General features: G+C 37.4%; 2 protein-coding genes across 2 annotated transcripts in view; one reads left to right on the top strand and one right to left on the bottom strand.

The window, feature by feature from the left end:
* The first annotated feature begins 13,722 nt into the window (after positions 1-13,722).
* On the top strand, positions 13,723-19,881 carry LOC144966346 (uncharacterized). The gene is made up of 3 exons (XM_078902671.1): positions 13,723-14,206; positions 16,071-16,099; positions 17,539-19,881. Exons 1-3 carry the CDS (start codon positions 14,163-14,165, stop codon positions 18,213-18,215), a joined length of 750 nt encoding a protein of 249 aa, XP_078758797.1. The 5' UTR covers positions 13,723-14,162; the 3' UTR covers positions 18,216-19,881.
* Positions 19,882-20,545: 664 nt separating this feature from the next.
* Positions 20,546-27,311, bottom strand: part of LOC144966345 (uncharacterized) — a 10,804-nt gene continuing 4,038 nt past the window's right edge. Inside the window, exons 3-4 of the mRNA XM_078902670.1 lie at positions 26,820-26,884; positions 20,546-22,311 (exon numbers count right to left, since the gene is read on the bottom strand). Of these exons, the coding sequence (XP_078758796.1) occupies positions 21,547-22,311; positions 26,820-26,884 (830 nt within the window). The 3' untranslated portion in view covers positions 20,546-21,546. The remainder of the gene's footprint in view (positions 22,312-26,819; positions 26,885-27,311) is intronic.

Raw genomic sequence — 27,311 nt, 5'->3', positions numbered from 1 at the left:
GTCTTCATTCTCTCATTATCTGTTCATGACTGGAACTGGAAAAGGAACAAGACAAAGGCAAAGGGTCTCTGCCACCGATTTTCAATATCTTGTGTTGTTTGAGGGATTTAAGTTGGTAGCCGTTTTTGCCACATAAGACTTTTTGTTATTGTTTTTGCTGAGAGTCGATGGGAGAAGGAATGGCAGAGAGGGAGGAAGGGGTGGTGAAAAAATGAGAATGTCTGGGAAAAGAAAATGTCCCACTCAACCCCTTATCGCATCTTTGATATTTGGCAGGTGTCAAACTACATGTATGACGTTTTGGATCTTCCAAGCCTATTCGCCTTATTTGGTCGGTAGCTGTGTGAAAGAAAACATATTTTATTGTAAAATGCAGGGAGTGCGGTCTGATATTTTCGTCATCGCTATGATTATTCCCAGACAGGGTCTGCCAATAACGAAAATTGGTTATTCCCAGACAGATAGAGGGAAAAAAAAACCCATTATTTTTGTATTAAAAAGAAAACAAACAATTTTAAGAAATTCATGCTCAGAAACTGAACAAGGCCAAACAAAAAGGAGAAAAGAGTAGACTCGCTCAAAAAAAAAAAAAAAAAAAAAGAAAAAAAAGAAAGGGGGGTGGGGGGGGGGTGTGTGGGGGGTGGGGGGGGGGGTGGGGTGGGGGTGGGGGGGGGGGGGGTGGGAGGAAAGCGATTGAATTCGAATCTGTGCAGCTAAAATGAGCAACGAGTTTCCCTTGGCTCAAGAGAAGTGAAAATGAAAAAACTGTGCTTAAGTTTTTGTATGAGTGTTGGGGGGGGGGGGGGGGGGGGGGGTCGTTGGGGGTTTTGTTACAGTTTTATACACATCCCTGTTAGTTCAATCAATTTTGTGGGTAATGATCAAGAGGGGCCTGGTCCTACAACTCTTTACGGATTTACCCTGGATTGAAATGAAAACTAAACCTCTCTGATTACTTTAGATTACCTAATTTTAGTTCTACGTTTTTTTATGAAGAAGAAGCTTTTTAGGATTTTGTAATTCATAGGAATCACCATGATATGTGAAATGATGTCTTATCTAAATTTTGCCTCAGGAATAATAAGCGAACAATTTTGAAAAGCTCTCTCTGTTGATCGAATTATCAAAAATTTTATTTGTGATCAGATATTTTATTTGACTTTAAAGTGAAATCTAGAGGCATTAAAATATATTCAATGTTTATTAGACTTTTCTTATGTGATCAGAAAGTTAAATACAGGAAATATTGATCAAATGAGTTCACCGGAAGGTAAATAAAAGCCCATTTTTTAAAAAGCTAATCGACATTGGTTATGTAATCTTGCCTTCATGATCATAAACCTCTGATAAAATTAGACCTGACCCAACGGTTTTAACAACCTTGTGGTATCTGAGTTCCAGGTCCATTATGTTTTCTAATGTTTTTATTGAATATAAGCAAACCATTAAGAAATAGGTCATGTCTATATATTCAACATTGAATGATATTTCTTCTTACATTGAAATAAGTGGTTCTTTAGAGTAATAAGGCTCATGGAACTGGAGTTTTTCCTGTTTCTGTAACATGAAGCAACAGACCTTAAATAGTGCTTGATAACTTTCTTAAAAAATAAATGGTATTTCATTTTACTTTGAAATAATTGGTCCTTTAGAGTCATAAGGCTCATGGAACTGGAGTTTTTCCTGTAACATGAAGCGACAGACTGTAACAAGTGCTTGCTGAAATCTGAATAAGTTGCACATTTACATTTTACTTGTAGAGTTAGATCCAGTTATTCATTCAAACATTGGTATCTTAATTTCGAATTGTCATTTAATTAATACATATAAAGTTAAATAAATCCAATGATAATAATTGATAAAATAAGGTAATTATAACTTTTATTCATTGTTTGGTCCATATGAATTTTATTTTATGATTTTGTGTGAGATGATATTGCTTTTTATGGGACCATGGGAAAATGGTTTAGAATGCCATGCTTATCTTTTTTTTTCAGATCTAAATAACATTACAACAAGAATGAGTCTCTGCATTTCTTTAATTGTTCTGGAAGCATTGGCCTGCCTATACCATGGGAATTAATCAATTTATATTCAGGAAGAAGTATCATAATTATTATTATTATCATCATCATCATCATCATCATTGAGTCTTATCCTTCAAGATTATCAAAATGGCTTTCATGTTACTGTATCTTATAGAATTCCTCATATATCATTATGGACCCTTCTTTGTTTTTTTTTTATTGGAATTAATGTTTTTCTTCTACTTCTATATTCTATATTCTTCATAAAACCTCTCAGCTTTATTGACCTAATCTAGAGACTAGAGAGCGGTGATTAAGAGAACAGGACCATATTTTGCTTTCGAGCGTTTCTTAATTTTAAAAGCAGCTTACTGTAGTTTGTAAAGATTTTTTAAAACTTTTTTCTAATGACAGTGTCTAATACACGTTAAAACCAATGCATATCTATCCCTATGTAATTTTTGGCAGTGATCTCTCCATTTTAATGGTATTGGCTCCTGTTTATTTATAAAAATGCCCTGTGAGCTTGTTATTCACTTGAAAGAAACATTTACATAGTGAAGTCAAGAAGAATATAGCAAAAGAAACGTGCTTCCTTGGTTATGAATAAGAAATTTAAAAAGAAATAGGCAATGACCTCTTTATCTTGTCTACCATTTAACTTTATAATAATTTTTTAAAGTTTATTATATCCTTTTCTATATTTATAATTTAATTTATCAGCAAGATAAGAGTACTGATGAAACCATCTATGTAGCTGATTTGTAATGGTAGTAGAATTTGATAGATGGGACCATGTGATGTTGCAGAACATATTTTAAAAAAATGTATTGCATTGTTTCATTTAACAGCAACATCATATTTAAATAATGCAGTGGCTTAATCACAAACTTTCTGCACTTCATATGCAAGACAGTGATGCTTTTGTGCTACATTTCTCGAAATATTCACAAAGTTTCTGTATTTTGTAAATAAGACCATGTCGCTTTTGTCTTAACTGGTTAGTCGCAAATTCTGCCGTTGTATTCCATTTCTCGAATAAAATTCTTTTCTATTTATTTGCAAAGTTTCTGCACTTTATAAACAAGAACATGATGCTTATGACTGGACAGGTTAATCGCAAATTCTTCCTTTGTGTTCCATTTCTCGAATCAAATTATATTAAATTCTATTAAATAATCATTTTAATGGCAAACTTTCTGCACTTGATAATTATATGCAAGACCATAATACTAAAGTCTACACAGGTTAATCGCATGTTCTGCCTAAGAAGTGCATTTCTTGAATCAGAACCTTTTTTAACCAAAGCTTTTGCTGAGGCTCTTACATCACAGATTTTTAAAATGGAACTACACAGTTTCAGTAATAATTATCAATTTTTTTCTTTTTTTTTTCTTTCTCTTTCACAGGATGAGAATACAAGCATAGCTTTAATGGAGAAACATCATATCTATATTTTTTTAATGATTTCAGTGTGAATAACATGAATATGAATGAAATGACAATAAATATGATATAAATTTATAATCTGTTTTTAATTTATTTGGATTTCACAAGTTGTGTTATGGCACTCAGATACAGCATAACGGGTGAGACTGAGAACCAATCCTCACAATAGCACTAGAGGTCTTGTTATGCAAGATGTGATTTCCTTTGATACAGTTTAAAGACTGTCCTGTTTTTATTCATTCTTGGTTATTGGATATGTAACTTTAATACATATATGTACGTCTACCACAATGTTAAACTAGCAATTTATCTAAATATCTTGCAATCGTCTTTTGTAATAACTTTTCATTCTGGGTTACACATAAAAGTTAGCACTGCCGGGTTACAAAAGTACTTTGATGTTAAAAAGATCAGCATCCTGTCATCTTACTTATATATTGGCAGGTGTAAGACTTATTCATTTTGCAAGTCATCATCGTCACAGTTTCGCACCAACACCGAACCCACTCCACAGCATCTGGGGAGCAGACTCTTGGGTCATGGTCAGTGCAGCTGAGCGCATCCTGGCATTCTCTAAGGATGTCTGCTCTGGGCACCCACATGTACACAAGCTACTCTCAACCAGCCCTCACTTTTTCATGCTTCCAGTTGTTCTCACAAGTTTTGCCTGTGCTCTGTTCAGTGTTACAATTCATTCCTGGGGAGCTCAGTTCCGTAGGACAGTTCTTCTCTCAGATCTCCAACAGCTTCATTTGCATGATTGTGCCACTCTCTCAACGTGGAACGCCTGTATACAGCTGCATGGTCAGGGTTGATGCTTTCTTCCATCGTGAAGCTCTTTCTCGACTTCAGTCTACTTGTCATTGGGCTGTGCCTTGGGTGCCTTGGGTCCATTTTCTATTCATATATCTGGGCTTTGGAATCAGTGGCTCTTTGAATGTATGGAGGTGCAATGCCAGCCAGCCGATGGAGGACTGGAACTGCAGTCGGTTTCAAGTTACTCTAATGATCCGGCAGGTGTTATTGTGACATGGCAGGATCTTACTCAGACTGGTGAGACCTATTCGGCTGATGAATAGCAGAGGGCTACTATGGTTGTCCTGACTGTTTTCGGATCTGCTCCCCATGGCGTGTAAGTTTTTGCCTCTTTTCTTAGGAAGTTGTTTCTTGTGGCCACCTTTGCTTTTGTTTTCTTTGTGTTCTGAGAAAAGGACATTGTGCGGTCTACGGTAACACCGAAATACATGGGAAATGTGTTTTTATCCAATATGTTCCCATTCCAGATGTTCAGTTTCCTGTTTTCTTTAGGCTTGGCGGTTCTTTAAATGGAAAGAACACACTTGAGTTTTTCCTTGGTTGGCAAGTGAGTTCTTTAAATGTGGCCTCAGAGAGTGGCTCCAGGACATCCGTTAGTCTCTCCTCAATGGTCTTGAAATCAGAGGCCTGGGACACAAGACACAGATCATATAGAAACCCCTGATGTTCTCAAAATGAGGTTGGTCGTTGGTATAAACGTTGAAAAGGATATGTGCAAGTACCGATCCTTGAGGGAGTCCGTTCTTTTGTGATCTGCTTTTCTTCCGATCCATTTCCACAAAAAAGTGACGGTTTGACATAAGGATATTTATTATTGCAACTATTTTTGTGTTACGAGTTACCCTTGCAACCTTTAGGAGCAGTTTCCTATGATTTACTGTGTCATAGGCAGCTGCCAGGTCCACGAACACAGTTCATATAATTTGTTTGTTCTCGTAGAGATGACTGATCCTACCTCAATGGCGATAGGTCTGTATACTGATTTTGGAATGGGGTTGCCGACAGTTTTTGACATATCTGGAAGACACAAATGCAAGGTCTGGGTTGTAGCCTGTTCTCCAGCAAGCGCTTGGAAGGGATGCTTCATGCGTCATAGAAGAGTGTCAGATTATATTGGTCAGCCCATTCCTCAACAGTATCTCCATCTTTGTTGTTCTCATTGTATCCCCATTTGGTGCTGTGGCAGTTAAAGTCACATATCACAATCATTGGTTTCTCACTAATGGTGGATGTAACTGGCCACTTGAATGGCGTTGGTGGAGGTTTGTTGACAGTAATATCACATTGAAGTGTCTGCTTTCAATTCTGAGAATTTCCACCTCACTTACTGTCATGTCCTGGTTGTATGTCACTATTGTTTTGTCTTTGACTTTGACGTAGTTAACGCTACCGTGAATGTTGCTTTCATGTTGTTTGACTAAATGCATGCCAGGGATGTTTAGTGCCACGGTCTTGTGCGTCTCTTGTAGTTGTAGACAGTACAGAGTTGCGTCGCTGGATTACTACAACACACACAACACCAACATTTTGCAAGTATCTTTTACACTTTTTAAAATCATTAATAAACGGTGATACTGACAACAACAATAATAATTGTTATTGTTATTATTATTATATTGTTATTATTATTATTATTATTATTATTGTATTAGTAGTAGTAGTAGTAGTAGTAGTAGTAGTAGAGGTCTTGTAGTAGAAATAGTAATAGTATCCGTTGGACCAAGTACATAAATATGAATATTTATACAGCGCATTTCTACAGATAGCCGTGAGCAATGCGCTTCAAAATGTTTCATATTTATCCCCCACTTCAACAAGCCGTGTGGAACCATATTTCTTTGTCATACAGCCTGTTAGGCGACCCTTGTGTACTTAAACTGTCACTACACTAACCGCCATTTCTGTAGCCAGATACTCATTCAATCGAGTGGGGTAATGTGTGTATAATTTTTCACGATTAGTCACCCATCCTATTACTGATCATACTTAGCATTGGCATTGCTCGACTTTTGTGACAAGACGAAAACCGTACCGCTAAGCCATACGGTCCATTAGTTCTAGATAGTATAAAAGTCTATAGTTTTGTGGTATCAGTGGTTATAATACAGTAGTGGTAGTGCAGTTATAGTTATAGTGTAGAAGTAGTAGTTGTCTTCTGTCAAAAGGGTCATCTGAGCGAAGAGATAGGAGATAGATTCGAATTTACTCTCTTCATTACATTGACCGTATGCTTTGACTTTGATCATTTGATACGCTGTAAAAAAAAAGTATGGTCCGCCTTAACCAAAGACAAGCAACCATCTTCGTTTCCCTGGACATAGATATGGTTTTGTTTACGAGAGGAGGGGGAACCATGATTATGGTTTTCCTATAAAATAAAAGAAGGGGTATTTTGGCGATAAAAAAATATGATCGTGGCCTCCCTAGCTATCTCAGACTCGGAGTAAACAGCTTGAATTTATTCGCGCCAACTTCAGTTTGCTGCCTTAGCAACATGTAAACAAAAAGTTGGTTGGATGCGCATGACATTCTTCTTCTTCTAGGTTCCATGCCTGGTCCAGGCTTCGGATACTGCATGAATTATCTCTCTCCATTCCTCCCTGTCTCTTGCTTTTTCAAACAGCTCTTGGATTGTTAGGTTGGTGAAGCCCTTCAGTTGGTCTATGAGTGTTTTTCTTTGTCTCCCCGGGCGCGTTTACCAGGTATTTTTCCACAACTTGCCAGGTATTCATTCTTATCTTTCCTTACTATGTGTCCGAAAAAGGATAGTTGTCGATCCACTATTAAGGGCATTAGTTTCCTTTGTTGGTATGTTTGTTTTAGCACTTCTTCGTTCGTTTTGTGTGCGGTATACGATATTCTCTGCATCCTTCTCAAGCACCACATTTCAAAAGCTTCAATGTTCTTTTGTGTTTCTGCATTTGTAGTCCAGCTTTCGCATCCGTAGAACAAGATTGGCCACACGTAGCACTTCAAGACTCGGAATCTAATCCCGAACGACATCTGTTTGTTTTTCAAAATGTTTCCCAGGTCCATGAAGGCCTGTTTGGCTTGAGTTATTCTTGCTCGTATGTCTCGGTTACATCTTCCATCTGTTGTCACTATTGAACCTAGGTATTTAAAACTTTCTACGTTGGTAAGTTGCTCGCCGTGAATCGTTATATTGCAGGTGTTGTTGACATTACTAAAGGTCAATTGCAGCATAGTTCGGGTCATTTATAAAAAAATCTGGGTCACGTTTGATGTCAAATATCCGGTCACGTGATGTTGTTTATTTTATTGCAGAAAAGTGAGTGGAGCAGGCACTTATGTTGGTAACAACAAGAGATGAAGTGAGTAGAATGCCAGAAGACAATAGAGAATAAAAATTTTCGTGGCGGTGGTGGGGTTTGAACCTGCGACCTTATTGGTACGACAACTCCGCCTGGCAGGTGAGAGCGTGGCTCTACCGTGTGAGCTATCCACGAATACAAAAATATTCGTATCAAACTCAGGTCATTTCTAGAACTCTCTCTCACCCACTTCTGGAAATCGCGGGCTCGCTCGCCAACCAACCATCGCGAAGTTACTTGACCAGCAGTTAAGCTTAATAGCCAATATTCTCAACACAAACATATAACATAGAAACGATTGAGACATTGAGTATGCTCCGGTATATGGGGTGAATTTTAAATTCAGAAAAGTGAGTGGAGCAGGCACTTATGTTGGTAACAACAAGAGATGAAGTGAGTAGAAAAGTGCCAGAAGACAATAGAGAATAAAAATTTTCGTGGCGGTGGTGGGGTTTGAACCTGCGACCTTATTGGTACGACAACTCCGCCTGGCAGGTGAGAGCGTGGCTCTACTGTGTGAGCTATCCACGAATACAAAAATATTTTATTTTTATTCTCTATTGTCTTCTGGCACTTTTCTACTCACTTCATCTCTTGTTGTTACCAACATAAGTGCCTGCTCCACTCACTTTTCTGAATTTAAAATTCACCCCATATACCGGAGCATACTCAATGTCTCAATCGTTTCTATGCTATATGTTTGTGTTGAAAATATTGGCTATTAAGCTTAACTGCTGGTCAAGTAACTTCGCGATGGTTGGTTGGCGAGCGAGCCCGCGATTTCCAGAAGTGGGTGAGAGAGAGTTCTAGAAATGACCTGAGTTTGATACGAATATTTTTGTATTCGTGGATAGCTCACACGGTAGAGCCACGCTCTCACCTGCCAGGCGGAGTTGTCGTACCAATAAGGTCGCAGGTTCAAACCCCACCACCGCCACGAAAATTTTTATTCTCTATTGTCTTCTGGCACTTTTCTACTCACTTCATCTCTTGTTGTTACCAACATAAGTGCCTGCTCCACTCACTTTTCTGAATTTAAAATTCACCCCATATACCGGAGCATACTCAATGTCTCAATCGTTTCTATGCTATATGTTTGTGTTGAGAATATTGGCTATTAAGCTTAACTGCTGGTCAAGTAACTTCGCGATGGTTGGTTGGCGAGCGAGCCCGCGATTTCCAGAAGTGGGTGAGAGAGAGTTCTAGAAATGACCTGAGTTTGATACGAATATTTTTGTATTCGTGGATAGCTCACACGGTAGAGCCACGCTCTCACCTGCCAGGCGGAGTTGTCGTACCAATAAGGTCGCAGGTTCAAACCCCACCACCGCCACGAAAATTTTTATTCTCTATTGTCTTCTGGCACTTTTCTACTCACTTCATCTCTTGTTGTTACCAACATAAGTGCCTGCTCCACTCACTTTTCTGAATTTAAAATTCACCCCATATACCGTAGCATACTCAATGTCTCAATCGTTTCTATGTTATATGTTTGTGTTGAGAATTTTGGCTATTAAGCTTAACTGCTGGTCAAGTAACTTCGCGATGGTTGGTTGGCGAGCGAGCCCGCGATTTCCAGAAGTGGGTGAGAGAGAGTTCTAGAAATGACCTGAGTTTGATACGAATATTTTTGTATTCGTGGATAGCTCACACGGTAGAGCCACGCTCTCACCTGCCAGGCGGAGTTGTCGTACCAATAAGGTCGCAGGTTCAAACCCCACCACCGCCACGAAAATTTTTATTCTCTATTGTCTTCTGGCACTTTTCTACTCACTTCATCTCTTGTTATTTTATTGCACCAACTTTACTCTTCTATAATTTCGCATAATTGCTATTATAATATTATTCTTTCATATGTTCAATTACATCTTACACAATATTAATCACGATCTATGTAGACGCAAGGTAAATACAAATAGTTGACAATCAGGCTGGTTTGCTGTTGTATTATTATTGTTTACCTGAAAAACTTCAGGGTTTAATGCGACGTGTAGGTACTTTTTGCAGGTTTGATAACCCAATTTGTTATGGGCTCATTGGTGTTATGGAAATATTATCAAACAACGCAAAATATTGTCCATTACAACAGTGTTAAAACAAGCCCATAATTGCATTCGGTTATCAGACCTAAAATACGTGCACGCAGGTTTAACCTAATTTGATTTACCGAGTGTTTACATAAAATGTGTGTTAATAGAACATACATCTTATCAACGCCTTCAAAGAAAACTCATTTCCAATACGTTTGAACAAAAAATAATCATGACAGCTCCACTGAATAACAGAATGAATGTCAATGGGAATTTTTGAATCCAATCCTTTTCAGTTCAACCAAAGCATTATTAAGATTTCTTATTAAAGTATATTATGATTTAACGTATAAGCCGTCGTCTAAAAAAAAAACAAACAACATTATCCCGACATGGCCGGAGTTTACTCCGATGTCTGCAAAGTTAAAAGGATAATAGCACTTTCTTGTTATCCTTTTGATATGTCGTGGATCTGTTCCAATTTAATTTCTGCCAGTTGTGATTTTGACCCAGCTACCTGATCACCACTGGATAGACAGTGGGATCAGAAAATATACCAACTTGTGAGCAGACTCTAACCGGGTACGTTTGTTTGAGAGATGAGTGGTCTATCAATTTAGTTAGCAATATCCCATTCATGACATTACATTAAATAGCTAGAGTCTAAGCCCGGTACATTTCTTTTGATGATTTTCTTTTCTTTATTAAGCTGCCATATTCTTTCTTTTTCCTCTATTCATCATTAAGGAAGACTACGTTATGTTTTATTTGATATGCCTGGTATATTATAAACCGTGCATGTTTTCCATTTAATGTATTGTTTATTCATATAATAGTATTATGAGTTTATTCATTTCATCACCACAATTTATCTCATTTACTTGTTCTCTTCTTGACATAGAACATTACATATTTTCCGAGGTTACTTATGCCGCACAATCAATTTTTATATTGATCGTAAAGGCATGGGGTTTAAGTATTCGTTTAACATACAAGTTAAAATTAACAAGTCATATCACACATAGTTAATTTATGTAACGAAAACAATAGGTTTATATATTTCCCCATCATAATCATATATATATATATATATATATATATATATATATATATATATATATATATATATATATATATATACGTTTTATGAATGGAAAATTCCATATAGACTGGCATAAGTTGTAACTAGCTGTTTGCCGATGTTATTTTCACTACGTCTTCATCATTATTAGTCAATCTCGTTATTTGAATAGTACCACATCTAATGTATGCCTATTATATGATTTTATATTAAAATAACTGTCATTGATACACATTATAGTCCATCAATAAATTGTCAAGTTTATATCATAAATCATATTGTTTGATTAAATTATTTTCTGACTTTTCTGAAGTACGAAAGATCCTGTCAGTTGCTTCGTCAACGAAATAAAGGGGGTCACAATAACTCAGCTGATAGAGCACCCACCTCAGACCCGCGTGCAGATTTTTATCTGAACCCCCCCCCCCCCCCCCCCCTTGTGCATCCATCAGTTAATGCGGAACTGGGTCTGTTAGATCTGGCGGAAAGTTATTTGCTATAGACTTGCGTCCAATACAGAGGACAGCAAGCAATTGCTATTGTCCGTTTCACGCTATAGAAACCAGGAAAAACTCCGACCTCATGGACCTAATGGCTCTAAATGACTACTTTTTCTGTTAATGATGGAGTGTGATTTTGTGATCAGCTTCTTTCATGTTTTTATAACTTGGTCACGCCAAAATAGACGGCGACAAACTGGTACAACAGATAGTCATATCAAGCCAAATTACTTTTCAGTGGACCACTTTTGCGCCTCATCCCAATATTAAGATATCAATCACCATGGACCAAAGCTGTTGCGCACTCTGACTAAACACAATTCTAAAATTTTGTTTACAAAACTTTCACTGAAAATATCAATCGATTTGAATGACCCTAAACTTGTCACGTACTTAATATCAAACCTGAAACCTGAAGACGGTGTCCCATCCACCTCCATCGTATGTTCTAGAGGAATTCGGGTGACAACACTTTGAAAGTACATTACAGGTTGATATTTTGGGGGGCTAAAATTCGAGGATTTTCCGCACTGAGTTTTGTGCTGAGACTCCAATCCATCTCTATGGTATTCTCTAGAAGAATTTGGGTGTGTCCACTGACAACACTTTGACAGCACATTACAGGTTGAGATTTTTTGTGGGAAAAACCCGAGAAGGGTTCTATTCTCCGCACTGAGTTTTATTCTGAGACTCGAAGAAAACACGTAGCTTAAAGTTTTGACCAGAAAACTCTTTCTTCAAATATCGATCGCTTGAAATGACCCTCATCTTGCCAAAAGAATATCTCAAACCCGGGACTTCACGAAATTCTCATTATTTAGAGTTTTGGCAAGATTATTTCATTCGATCGAGATTTGAACGATGATTTTTCTTACCAAAATTGTTAATGCTCGCTGTTTCAAAGTGCGGCAGTGCACGGGGATGATTTCCTGATATTTTCATGTGATTTAGAGGGTCTTCCTGCACTGGATGACCTACTGTAGATTTCCCTCATTTTCGTCTCACAATGCCCTTCTAAGTAGATGAATTGTTCAGCGTATGAGAAGTTGTCGCATACATAATAATAAATACAGACTTAACCTTTTCTGCCAAGATAGCAATGTTGAAAATAATAAAATTGGATGGCAGCTTAGAATGAACTTTATCCTACCTGTATGAGATAACTTTGCATATAATCTCAAAGCCCATACACTAAACATGTTCAAATATCTATATATGGGGTCCCAAGGCAACAGGAACAACGAACAAGTAAGACGTGAGAAGGTGGTGGGATTGTTTTATTATAATCTTTTTTTTAATCGATTGAGACACCGCTTCTAAGGCCAGTTATTCATTCTAAACTCTAGTATGTTAAGAAAAGGTGAGTAATGAACTTTTTCTAAGGACTAAACATTGCGGGAATAGAACCTTCTACCGACAGCACAAAGCTGATCTTCATATCATCAGATCACAAAGATGCACTTGAAAACATTGTGCAATATTCAACATTTTGTGCTCAATATCTATATATGGGGTCCCAAGGCAACAGGAACAACGAACAAGTAAGACGTGAGAAGGTGGTGGGATTGTTTTATTATAATCTTTTTTTTAATCGATTGAGACACCGCTTCTAAGGCCAGTTATTCATTCTAAACTCTAGTATGTTAAGAAAAGGTGAGTAATGAACTTTTTCTAAGGACTAAACATTGCGGGAATAGAACCTTCTACCGACAGCACAAAGCTGATCTTCATATCATCAGATCACAAAGATGCACTTGAAAACATTGTGCAATATTCAACATTTTGTGCTCAAAGCTTTTAATACGAGATCACATATACGATGTAGGACGAGGTATCACGCCTGTAACGCGCTATTGTATTTACTTTTGGGAGGCAGAAACAACGACAACGTTGTTTCCAGCCAGGTTCTGATTTAACCATGCACAATACACGGACATTGACTTTACATTTAAATTAAGAAACGTTTGTGTAAAAGTGCATTAAATATATAAAAGCTAGACATTGATATAGATTGTTATCATTTTGAAACAAATATGTCTAATATTTGCTTGACTTTGAAAAATTGTGTCTTGAAAATTGATAAACTGGGTATTTACGTCTTTAGTAAATTTGAACCCTTTTCAAGATACCGCAATTTGCCAATGAAGATTGTCTTCGGTTGTGCCATTATTCAGATATCTCCGAAATAAACATGTAGACATCCAACGACTGTAATAGTGTCATCAATCGTACCTGCCACATTATTGGAGAGATCAAAAACACACCCGCATTATTCAGAATGGGTGGGACATCGTCACAACGTTTTGGAGCATTAGCATGATAGTCACTTGGTATGAAGATCCGCTAAGAATCGCCCAGTTCCCATGCTAGAAAGCGATACACTCTGACTGATGGCTGAAATCACTAAGTACTTAAGTACAGTTCAGGCTTTTTTGTTTTTTGTTTTTCCAGGAAATAGTATTTAACTCCCGGCTTTTCAGATATATGTTTACAATGATAAATATAAAATTAATATTACAATTGATAACATTATCAAACTACTGTGAAACCAATGTTTTGCCTCTTTTTGTTTGTTATAGATGATGGATAAGATATCACTAAAAGAAACATAGGTCTTTCTTGTAGTCTTAAGCTTTTTATTTATAGACCAGAGTATTTGTAAAATTCGTCGTATACATCGAAGAATGTATCTAAACAAACATTTCTACAAACTATCACTCAATCATAAAGGGTGGAGAATATTTTTGAATACCCGTATATTGACATTTTCTGAATCTAATTCCATAGCTATTTCATAGGTATGATTTTGATTTCATTTGTACTGATGCCTTTGGACTCTACGGATCATAAGAAACATATTTTCAAGTTTTATCAGTCATTATTGCAACAATGATTCCTTATAGAAATGGTGTGGCAGTGTTCGTGCTATGTATTATAATTGCAGGAAGGTTGCCAGATGCCATAGCTCAATGTGAGTATTTGTAACCAATTATCCAAGAAGGCATTATATCGGGGTGAATTTGATCCTTAGATTGACATTTTAGATTAACATATAAAATTGAAGTTAAAGCAGATTCATCTATTTAGCTTTTTGAGTATCACACTTCAAACAACTTAATTTTTCTAATTTCTGAGAATTTTCATTATTAATTTATTCTTCTTTATCGAGCTCATTCCGAAATAATACAAGATTAGCAAGGTCTGTCATATTTGGCTTAGAACGATTGGTTAAAAGGTGACTTTATATAAATATACACGAATGAAAACTTCGAAACCCTCTTTAAGATCAATAAAGGTGATGTGGAGATATGTGGCATGAAATATTGTGCTAATGATATTGTAAGGTCTATTTTCACTATTGGCGGACTGATTGTACAAAAGTAAAGGTTACTTGACAAATTTTATTGTAATCAATTTCGCGATCTTGTGATTTGAACTCATCGTTTTATGTTATACCTACCAAACTTTTATCTTGTTTTTAGTTTTTTCGTGAGTTAAATGCATGAGATTGAATTACTATTCAATAAACTAGAAAATCAAATGATAATTGAAAAAGGGCTAAGTACAGCGGCTAAGTGATCTAGTGGTATGACACTCGCTTTCGGATTGGAAGGTCCTGGGTTCGAGCCTCGCGCTCGGCGCATAGTTGAGTCCTTGGAAAAGGCTCTTTACTCACATTCTCTCACCGTACTCAGGTGTAAAATGAGTGCCTGGCCGTTAACAGCGTTGTCTTTGTCCGAAAATTGTAATATTGCCTAACAGGCGTCATGTCCCGTCCTACATGATAAATGTTGCTGTTGACCAGGGACCCATTGTAAAGCGCTTTGAGCACATTTAGTGGATATTGCGCTATATAAAGATCATTTTTAAAAAAGTACAGCCATAAAGCAAACCAGGGGATAGATCGACTTATCATATCAAAATTTGAGAATTAAGTCCAAAATCTTCGAGATTGCAACCATGAGGTGTGCTTATTAAAACAATCGTGGGATTATAATTTTTTTCTAGATATACACTTTCCTGAAAAATCGTGTTAATAAATTTCAATAAATGAGTTTGACTGGGGAACACTTTCAGACATGCGTTGATTATAGTCTTGCAGGGACAGACCTCTAAACTTTTCCTGTTTTTTTTCTCGCAACCAATACATCATATTATATCACAACGTTTGCATCCATTTTCATTTTGTAAGAATTAATTTAAAAATTCTGTACATTTTTAGAAACTTATATAACGTAAAAGCAAAAGCAGCTGTTATTAAATTATGTGCTCATCAATACACACTGACTATAGATGTTTTTATTTGTGAGACTAGCTAAATTATTTTATCCATTTGGAGAGAAAAACGTCTACTCTAATATCGAGAGACTAATTACATGGCCACCGACAATGTAAATATTCAATCTCCAATTTCAAAGTCCAAATATTTGAAATTAACGTTTTCTAGCCAAAAGCTATTTTATCCATTTGGAGAGAAAAACATCTACTCAAATATCGAGAGATTAATTACATGGCCACCGACAATGTAAATATTCAATCTCCAATTTCAAAGTCCAAATATTTGAAATAAACGTTTTCTAGCCAAAATAAAAAATGGGTTTCACCAGTGGCCAGCATCACTGTCATGAAATTTTGTTAAGAAAACTCGTCCTTTAAATTTCGATGGATTAAAATCACCTCATCTTACCAAAAACTCTTAAACCTGGGACTTCACGAAGTTGTATGTTTTCAGAGGTCGGCATTATAGGCCAAAGTCTCACAACATCAAACTATTACTTTGTCATGAATTCATAAATGCCTAATTTCTGATAAATTGAATACATCCTCTTTTCCAGCCTCAACTACCACAGATTCTACCTCATCGGTAAGCACAAGCATTGATTCAATTATAAAGTTGTACCTGTCAATATGACAATGTATTTTGTACTTTTATTTACCTTTTAAGTAAGTAAGTTAAGTAGTCCTTCAGAGCCTTTAGACCCAGAGGACCCGAAGTTTATACTGGTTTCTATACTGCGAAACGGACAATAGCAATTGCTTGCCACCCTTTGGATCGGACGCGAATCTATCGCAAAGTACTGCCAGATCTAACAGACCCAGCTACCCATTTATTGCTGAGTGGACAGGGGTTCGTAAAAAATCTCGACTGCACCCGGGATCGATCTTGCGTCCTTTGTGTGTGAAGTGAGTGCTCTACCAATTGCGCTATCGGGACCCCCTTCTTTCGTTTACCTATTAGATTTGTTTAATGATGTAACCAAAAGAAATAATTATGTCAGTATTTTAGATATAATCTTTTTAAAAAGGGACACTCATTTTAATGTCTTTCTAGCTGGTATTTCCTTTAAGTTGACTTGAATGCTTTTAAAGATAGAAGTAGTTCAGATATGTGAGTGAAGCAGGCGCTTATGTTGATAATAACAAGAATTGAAGTGAGTAGAGAAGTGTCGGGCGAGAATAGAGAATAAAAACCTTCGCGGCGACGGGGAGTTGAAACGTTAACTAAGAGCCTGACACTGACCAAAAAATAACATCAAAAGACAAGTCCTTGGCCACAAAAGAAAACAAATCGGGAGTTGTCTCAATAGTTCGACCAATGGGATCATGTGTTTCCTTGAGCACTACTAACGACAACTAAACGGTGCGAAACCATAAAAGATGACGTCAAAGTATGAGTCCTGGTAGGTTCAAGTGTCAGGCTATAAGTTAACGATGGCTACGGTTGAAAAAAAAGACCCGACTGTTCCGGAAAAAAAAATAGAGCTCATAACTTAACTGCTGGCTTTTAAACTTTCCTAGTGTTTTGTGTGTTGTCCTTATGACGTCAACAAGTCGCTTGAGAGACTCAAGTTATTAGGTTTGTTTACCACTTATTTGTTGTGGCGAATACCGTCAATTGTAGAGTGTCTTCTCGTGGCCAGCTAGAGGTGCAAAAACAATCGGGTCCGGCTTCAACTCCCTTCGCCGCGAAATGTGTAATTCTATATTATCTTATGACATTTCTCTGTACTCCCTTCATTTCTTGTTAAAGATTGTATAAAATGAACGAGTCATTTGAACAACAATTTAGAGCGATCTGTGGTTGAAATCTAATATATCCATCTCACCCAACTGTTCTCCCATACTTTGACAAAGCAGACAATCGTTTTAAAAAATATTTATGCTTTGACCAGAAAAGTATTAGTTGAAATAACAATCAATTGTGATAATCCCCGATTTGCTAAAAGAAAGTCTCAAATTTGAGACACCCAAGAAGAGTCGGGATTGAGACTTTTGACACATCAGCTTATTTATTTTCTTCAGGCAACATCATCAACAACAGACACAACTACATCAACAACAGACACAACTACATCAACGACTCCGACCACCACGACGACAACTACAACCGAAACGAGTTCAACAACTACCACTCCTACCACTTCTACAACAACCACCACCCCCACGACAACAACTACAACCCCAACGACCACTACCACCACCACTCCTACAACAACTACCACAACTACTCCCAGTACAACTACCACCACCCCTACGACAACTACCACTACTCCAACAACCACAACCACTACCACACCTACAACAACCACCACCACTCCTACTACAACCACCACTACCCCCACAACAACCACCACTACCCCTACGACAACCACCACTACCCCCACAACAACCACCACTACCCCTACGACAACCACCACTACCCCAACAACAACATCAACGACAACGACAACAACAACAACAACAACCCCAAAGCCAACGACGACCACCACCACTCAAAGAACGACCCCTACGACAACAAAAACCACCACGACCACCAGGCTGCCCCCAATAACCAGCAAGTCCTATTCCAATCCCTATTCCTACTCTGCTCCATCCCAACCAGACTACCACAACCCTTACCAGCCAAATCCTTACAACCCTCAACCCCAGCAATACCCCTATCCTTACAACCAATTCATCCAGACTTACTACAACCCTAATCCTTTTTATAACTACGGTAACAGTTATGAATCTTACTATGATTCTTCAGAGGAATACTATGACTGATTGGTAACTTTCTCTTTTCATATCAAGTTAGCGGGTAGTAGTTTAAAATTTCCGATTAGAAGTATTCCAAAATCTTCGACAATGTTGTTTTAATTTTCTCTTACCGACATTTGTGCTTTTGGTAAGTTGTATAAATGGCTGTCGAATAATTTTTTAAAAGTTCAATAACCAAAAGATAGTGTGAGCAGAAATCTCAACGAGACAACACCTTTCATCTCCCCGACATAAGCCTCGAAAAGCTACCCAGTGTCTTCCCGTGTTAAGTTTGTATAGAATTAGGAAAAATATGAACAATTATATAGCATAGTTTTATGGGTTCACTATCATTTTATTTTCCACGTACAATTCGCCTGTTGGGCTTTAATTTTGTATGGATATAACCTATAGTTTGTTTTTGTTCCATATTTCATCTTCTTATTTCTCTATTGATTTTTTGGTAATTGACTCACAACATTCCACCAGCCGGATATAACGGACCAACACACAATACTATGTGTAACCTTAAACGTTTATAGTCTGATTAATACAATTTAGTGAAAACTATTCATAAAACGGCTGGCTAAAAACAATAACAAAGAGCTGAGTGACGTCAATTTCGTTCGATCTATATTTGATGAGTTGACTTTCAAAATCTACTAAGCCGATTTTTATCATTAGAGAAAACGGCAATTTTGTGTCATTTATTCAGCGACTTGAGGAGGAAATAGTCGTCTTATTAGCCTCTTAGAACAATACCTTGAACTTCAAATTTTCTCAGTGATTCTGAGATTTCGACTAGATTCTATAAAGTGTCAACTCACTTTCTACCTAGATTTAACTTTAGCAGGATTTGATAGTAAGCTCCTCGGCTATGTGGTCTTGTGGTATGACACTCGCTTTCGGATCGGAAGGTCCTGGGTTCGAGCCTCGCGCTCGGCGCATAGTCGAGTCCTTCGAGAAGGCTCTTTACTCACATTCTCTCACCGTACTTAGGTGTTAAATGAGTACCTGGCCCGTTAACATCGTTATCTGTGTCCGAAACATTGTAATATCGCCTAACATGCGCCATGTCCCGTCCTACGTGTTAAATGTTGCTGTTGACCAGGGACCCCTTGTAAAGCGCTTTGAGCACATTTAGTGGATATTGCGCTATATAAAGCTAAATTTGTTAAAATGGTATAACTTTAACACCATTGAGATCTTAAAATAACCCAATACCATGAAATCCTTAAACCGGACACACACAAAATTCTCAGCTCCAAGAACTTTTGATCAATTTGGGATCAATTTAATCGAGCTATGTAAATGGCACTTTTTAACCAAAATATAAAAACGCATTTATTTCAGGTTTAATCAACATATTATTAGCAGCCCTTTGGTTAGGGCATTAGTATATCGTACTTTCCGTCAGACCTAACTGGCCCAACTACCTAATTCCTATTGAACGGAAAGAAGCGACAAGACCATGCCGTGGGAGTGTACAGTACCAAGTGAATCCCGTGGACCACATTTAGAACGCTTTGTGATTCCAAGACCTCTACAGCACAAAGACATACACACAAAAAAAGGATGACAGATTCTAATTGATATTTTTCCGGGCCTGACGACATAATAAAGAAAGAAGAATATTAAATGCGGCATTCTATGTAACTCTCTCCTTACCAAATAGAGGAAAATCTTCACATTCGTTAAGATACAATCAGCATTTCTCTTATCCAGATTTGTTTTGACATTACAAAGTTCTCAGAAAAGTGAGTGGAGCAGGCACTATGTTGGTAACAACAAGAGATGAAGTGAGTAGAAAAGTGGCAGAAGACAATAGAGAATAAAAAATTTTCGCGGCGGTGATGGGAGTTTGAACCCGCGACCTTACTGGTACGACAACTCCGCCTGGCCGGTGAGAGCGTGACTCTACCGTATGAGCTATCCACGATCCAAAGATCGTCTCTAACTCACGTCATTATTATAGCTCTCAGAAAGTTCTCAGAAACACCTTTGCTGTATTTATAAAAACATAATGCTGTTTTGTAAGGTTTGTTTTTGCTGAAAAATTATTTATGGCATTTTACATGTTGAGTGAAAAAAAAATCAAATTTTGTTTTAGGTAGGTATGACAATTCAGGAAACATCCTGGAAATAGTCGGTAAGGAGAGAGTTAAGAATGTGTGGCAAATAATACGTTAGTAGTCATTGATATTACTACCAGATTGAGGTAATGTCTTTCAAACCTAAGACTTCTAACAAAGAAAATGGAAAACAAAGAAAACGGAATTCGAAAGGCGGGTTTTGTAAAAAAAAAAAGAATTAGTATTTGATTCATATTTCAATTAAAGGCATAATCATTTAAATATAAAACAAATCGAATAACAAGTCTTTTCAAATCCAAACATTCAATAAATGTATATTAAGATTATTATATAAAACACCATTCACATTATATTACTGGTAAATATAGGATTTTCTGTTATGCACGTTTAAATACCCATTTCAACACTTAACAGTCAGTCTTGTTGACAATCTTGTGTCAAAATGAAAACTTTAAATGTCGTGTGGAGGATAATGGATACGTATAAAATAGTAGATATGTCGAATGTGGCAGATTTTGTCCTGAACTCTCAAATCTTTTTCATCATCAGAGAGATTTTAAATAATCTAGCCTATTTATTTTAACAATCTTCACTATGTATAAAATTTTGCTAACATGTATACGATTACAAGATTAATGAAATAAGAATTAAAATGTTTGGCGACCTTTACAAACTTTGACACGATGTATCCGTTTGTCGTCTTGGCTTGACACTGTTATTTTCTTGTCCCAGGCTGATGTTATCGACGTGACGTTATGGACGTCTAGATGCGATAAACTTTGTCTGATGCGCTTAAAGTACATGATACAGCACTAAGCAATATTTTTGTGTGCGAAATCAGCTTTTTTGGATTCACATAATATAATCGCCTGGCTTAATCAAACTGTTACGGATGATATAAAATCATGCTTAAAATACAATTATTTGAAAATGTCATCTAGTTGTAAGGAGACCAATAATACATTTAAACAATCTTACTGGCTATTTCAAAGGGAAAAGGAGAACTGGATTTCAGATTTTTCAAGATTTATACAATTCTTTAAGGCCCCTTTTATAATAAAACATTTTAAATGGCTAATATCCTTTAACATTCTGAATGATTTTGATTTGACTTCTCAAAATACCTTTGCCACCAAAATTCAGGAACCTTTTTTTTGTTTTTGTTTTTTGCAACATTCGATATACGCTAGTAAAACGATTAAAAGAAATCGAATAAACCTAACATCATAAAATTGAGCATCTCTTGCTGCCTATAATAGTCATAATAGTAGTTGTTGCTATAACCTGTATTTGGGTTTGGGTAGTACGATTGGCCATTAAAATAGTAACTAGGATAGTAGGGGTTGTACGGGTATAGAGATCCACGCGAGGACCACGTTGAGCCACCTGTATTTCTTGGCCAACCTCCACCAGTCCCTCCAGTGTTTCTAGGCCAAGTCGGCCAAGTATTTCCCCCTCCTACACCTGTCCCTCCTGTATTACCGCCTGTCCCTCCTGTGTTCCCTGGCCAAGTTGGCCTGACTCCTCCTCCGGCGTTTCCACCAATTCCTCCAGTCGTGCCTCCACTCGTTCCTCCAGTTTGTCCTGGTAAACTTCCTCCTCCTGCGTTACCACCAAGTCCTCCAATTGTGCCTCCACTCGTTCCTCCAGTTTGTCCTGGTAAAGTTCCTCCTCCTACATTACCGCCAGTTCCGTCAGTTATTCCTCCACTGGTCCCTATAGGGGTGCCAGGCCAAGGCCAGTTTGGCCATACATTTCCTCCTGAAGTTCCACCAGTCCCACCAATTCCACCAATTCCTCCATTGCTTCCTCCACCTGCTGATGGAGGAGTCGTAGCAATCCCTCCAGTGTTTGTATCAGGCAAAACGACGACTGGCGGAGATGTGTTAATGGCTGGGTTGGACGTTGATGGAGAACTTGTCACGGGGAATGTAGGTAGCGTGGACATTGGAGAACTGGGTCCCTGAAAGTAAAGCAGAGAAACAGGTCAAAGTCGCATGCTGTTATAGATCAAACAGCATAATATTCTTACGAGATTTAGACCTAAATATAATTTTCAAATCGTATTTTTGTTGTTCCTCTTTATGTCGACCCATGCAGAAGCCTTTGTCTTCTTACGGTCTGCCATTTCCCTGAAAATTATCTGACAATGATCAACAAAATAAAATCATGTAATATCATCTCTCTCTCTCTCTCTCTCTCTCTCTCTCTCTCTCTCTCTCTCTCTCTCTCTCTCTCTCTCTATCTATCTATCTCTCTCTCTCTCTCTCTCTCTCTCTCTCTCTCTCTCTTATTTTTCCCCTTCCCTTGCACACGCACACAAATACACACATTTTTTACCTATACTGTTTTAAATATTATGACAATGTAATACATATAACACATTTCGTGTTTACCTGAAGAAGGCCAAAGGCCGAAACGTCGTTTACTTTGTTTTGTATCTTTTATAAGAGTCAATTTACTATACATAATATTGACTCATTTAGGCACCTCAAGATTTTGGTATTAAAATAATATCAAAATGGGCATGATCTTTAGATAGTATGCAGATGACGTCACTCAGGCCTTTGTTATTGTTTTTGCCATCCGCGTTTGTGAGTTGTTCTCACTAAACTGTATTAACCAGACTATAAAAGTTCATGGTTACACAGAGTTTGTGTGTTGGTCCGTTATACTTCCGGATGGCAATGTTGTGAACTCCTTGGCCAAGCGCATTCTATCTATATTAACTTTCCATGTGCTCGAGGTCATTGGTCACATTGCAAAATGTCCTCAAAGTGACCCACTTAGTGAAATGTGTTCACCGCTTTTTAAATATGTAGCATCACGATTGGTCATTTGGTTCAGCTTGATACATTGGTATGTTTATAACATTTGTAAACAAAGCAGCGTGTTTACATTTGTTAAGAAATATCCAATCGTTGGACAAATCATGTGATTGATGACCTGGTTGGACGAAAACATGAATATAGATCGCTCTCATTGAATTGTTGTCAGGACAGCTCTACAAAACAAATAAATGATTCCATTGGTTAAACGTTTGAAATCAATCATTGTTTACTTATTTTGATGATCTTCGTCTTGTATTGTGAGGTAATGTCAGTGTCAGGGGCGGTTGGTCACATTGTATTTAAGGCGGCACAAATCCGAAATACAGAATCAAATTTTATTGGTCTAGTTAATTTAACTTAATTTGACCTACTTTGTACGTGTGTGTGTGTGTGTGTGTGTGTGTGTGTGTGTGTGGAGGGCGGTATTGCAATTGTTTGCATATGTGCGTGTATTTGTGTGTGCGTGTATGTGTGTGTGTGTTAGAATATTAACGAGACGTACTCACAAAAGAGCATCAATTATCTTGGACAAAACTTGTCTGTTAACTTTCACCTGTTCATTATAACGACTCACAGACGCAGCATGTCCTGTTTCCAACTGATTTCTTATATCTACAACGTTGAAAAGTTTATATTTAACAGCATCTGTGACATGGCTATTTGATTCAGAATGTTTCTTCAGTGCCTGAGAGATGTGCGCAATATCACTGAATCCTCCTGTTGTCCGTTATAGCATACATCACCAAAAATCAAGCAATAAAAACAATGAAGCCTTTTACGGCTTTCACTGGCAGTAAGCCATTCAACATTTTAAAAATAATCATTATTAAATTATTAAATCGGCGCTGTCTCCTCGGAGTGTTAGAAACTAAGTTAAAATTCACTGGTTTGTGTGGACCTAAATCTTTCTACACTATTTTCTCTTGAGGGGATAAGTTCGGAATCGATTTTCAATTAAAAAATCAACATGATTCATGATTGGTTACAAATTACAGAAATAACTTTTTAAAATAAAATGATTCAAGATAAAAACAGGTAGGTTTCATAAACAATGACAACAGCGATAATACATTTTCTCTGAATACTCACGGTATGACACACAACTTTAGAATAATAGAATTTAAAAATCCACATTTAATTCCAAACGCAAAGCACTTGTTAACTTCACACACAATCAGCGACATCTTTATAATTATACTATTATTAGTATTAGACAATGCACACAATACAAGTTGAGTAGGGATCGTTGGGAGTGTGCGGGGATGAAGGACTCCGTGGGGTCAGGGATTTTTATTTATAGTACCATGGGGCTCTTCTCGGTGCATACTTTGTTTACTGTTCTTTTTTATATTTAATATATATTTAAGCAAAACAAACAATGATAAAATATATATTTATTGCCATTCTCTTCATCCGTATATCTAAGTGAAGCAAAGCCTCTTCTTTCAGTGATAAAACTGATATGGTTTTAATTTATCCCAAGTAGGACCTCAGGGCGTGCATCGCTAGATTGGCCGTCTTGGCCTAATTATTTTAGCAGTGAAAGACAATAGTTAGTTGGGGAGGGAGGGTGGAGTTAGATTGGGGAGTGGTAACTAACTTTCTTCAAGGTACAACGGAGTATAGGATCAGGACAGGACGGCCAAACGAAGACTGGCTCATATAAACAACAAAAAACTTCCCCACCACACCACACCCTCCACTCATTGTCACCCCGCGCAGGCAACGGGGGAAAGATGAAACGTGCCGATTTGACGCTTCCTTCGCGGAGCGACGCACGAGTCATCAATTATTAAATTCAAAACAAAAAGCAGTATGTGCTAAATTTTTAATTTTATCAAAATTTTAAAATTGAAGTTTTTTGTTTGGTTGACATGCTACTCTACGGAAAATATAGGGCGGCACAAAACAACTTCGCTCTATTGACCGACCGCCAGTGGTCAGTGTCAGGCTATGACTTTATCATTGATAATCCCATACCCATATTATTACCCCTACAAATTACTCAATGCAAAGTGCACTTTCCAACCATTATCTCAAGATCGTTACTGTTAATATTTCTCTTGCTGTTTTGTCTTATCATTCTTCATCGAACGAGATCCCATCATATTATATCATGCATATCATAAGATGTCATTTGATATCAGGGCTGCCAGGTGGATAGAGAGCTTCGTGGCCAATTTCGACTTCAAAAGTGGGAAAATAGAACCTCACGTGGCCACATACTACGATTACTGTGACCCATTTAAAAAAACTTATTGATAATACAAACGAGATTCTCTCTTTGGCTAATTTTGGCACACAAACGTGGCCATCTGGCAGCCCTGGATATTATACGACCGACGTGTACTTATTTTCATGTCTGAAAACCCAAATTGTTATGGTCTCATTGTTGTAATGGAAATACTCTCAAACCAACGCAAAATATTCTCAATTACAACAACGTTAAAACGAGCCCATAGTTGCGCCGGTTATCAGATCTGCAAATATGTTTACATTGCATAGGACCCATTAAGTCAAACAATCTTTTAAAAAAAAACAACAGAAAAACGTGAGCTTTTATATAACGCAAAATCCACTAAATGTACTCAAAGCGCTTTACAACGGGTCCCTGACCAACAGCAACAAGTAACATGTAGAATGAGACAAGACGCCTGTTAGGCGATATTACAATTTTTCGGACAGAGACATCGCTGTTCAAGGCCAGGTCCTCATTTTACACCTGAGTACGGTGAACGAATGTGAGTAAGGAGCCTTTTCCAAGGACCCAACTCTGCTCCGTGCGAGGCCCGAACTCAGGAGCTTCGGATCCGAAAACGAGTGTCAAACCACAACACCACATAGCCGCACTAAGTACCGGACTAATTGACTCGCAACTTTTCAAAATTCTTAAATCCGACAGTTCTTTAAAGTAATGAATTGGATTGCAGCATTTCCATTTCAAGAATGAGAAGGAAAAAAAGCCCCAAGAACATGATTGGCAAATCAAACTTGTAAGAATAAAGTACCTGAGTACGTGGAAGAATGTGACACAACTACAGACCACTGAAAGCAGATCTCGAACCCTGGACCTTCCGATGTTATGTGTTACTGTTGGCTAATGATCTCTTGCAAAGCGCAAAAGCCCGTTTATTGGATATTGCTCTATATAAACGGCCAGGTTTGACTTGTTACTTTAACGTTAAAATCAGTTTTAAGTACCTATCTTGTTCACTCTGACAGAAAACCAATTTGAGGCGGTGGGACATCTCGCACAGAAGCATGTATGTCTCCATTGCGACGAAAGAACCAAGTCATGGCTTGGGCAAAATTAAACCTATTCCATGATGAATTCAGAAATTTGCAAGGAGAGTACAAATGGAAATAGAGGAGGCAGTAAGAATTGCCTTCATTAAATCTTATACACCATATCAACAAAGTGTTAGCGAGGTGGCTGGTAAGATCAGACTGCAATGGCATTTTAAAAACATGATATTCATCGACGTTATCCTGCAAATCAAATGATTTTTAGATCAATTTGCTCATTTATGTTTAATGGATGCAAATGGCCCTTATTTCATTTCCTTTTTGTAATTCGGGATAATTTAAAATGGTGGATTAAAATGATAAAATAAGCAATATAAAATACTGGAAACACTACCGTTGTGGCTCCGGGTGTAGAAGCAGCTGATCCAGCTGTGGAAACAACAGTTGCCCTTGGTGTAGCTGCGGGAGATGGGGAGGGTGAGGGTGGGCGAAGCAGTTAAAAGGTAATTAAAATATCCAATAGATTAATCTGTAGATTTCATGTTGCAAATACTTTATTTAGAGCTACAACGTGTACAATGTATAAAGTTAGTATCAGCTGTTATTCACCAAACAAAATCTAACATTGATACAGGAAGACAGAATACAAAGACGCAATAAAAGATCATGCATAAATCTAAAGAAAAGTGCTTCTGTTACAACCACCATCAAAGGTGTAATATTTGTACCACGTCTATTTCTACAACAACAACAACAACTACTACTACAACAACTACTATTACTACTACTACTACTACTACTACTACTACTACTACTACTACTACTACTACTACTACTATTACTACTACTACTACAACAACTACTACTATTACTACCACTACTACTA

This window comes from Berghia stephanieae, chromosome 2 (assembly GCF_034508935.2).
Source record: "Berghia stephanieae isolate SIO BIC M18660-M18661 chromosome 2, UCSD_Bste_1.3, whole genome shotgun sequence".
Classification (NCBI taxonomy): domain Eukaryota; kingdom Metazoa; phylum Mollusca; class Gastropoda; order Nudibranchia; family Aeolidiidae; genus Berghia; species Berghia stephanieae.
This window is presented reverse-complemented; position numbering and strand designations above follow the sequence as displayed.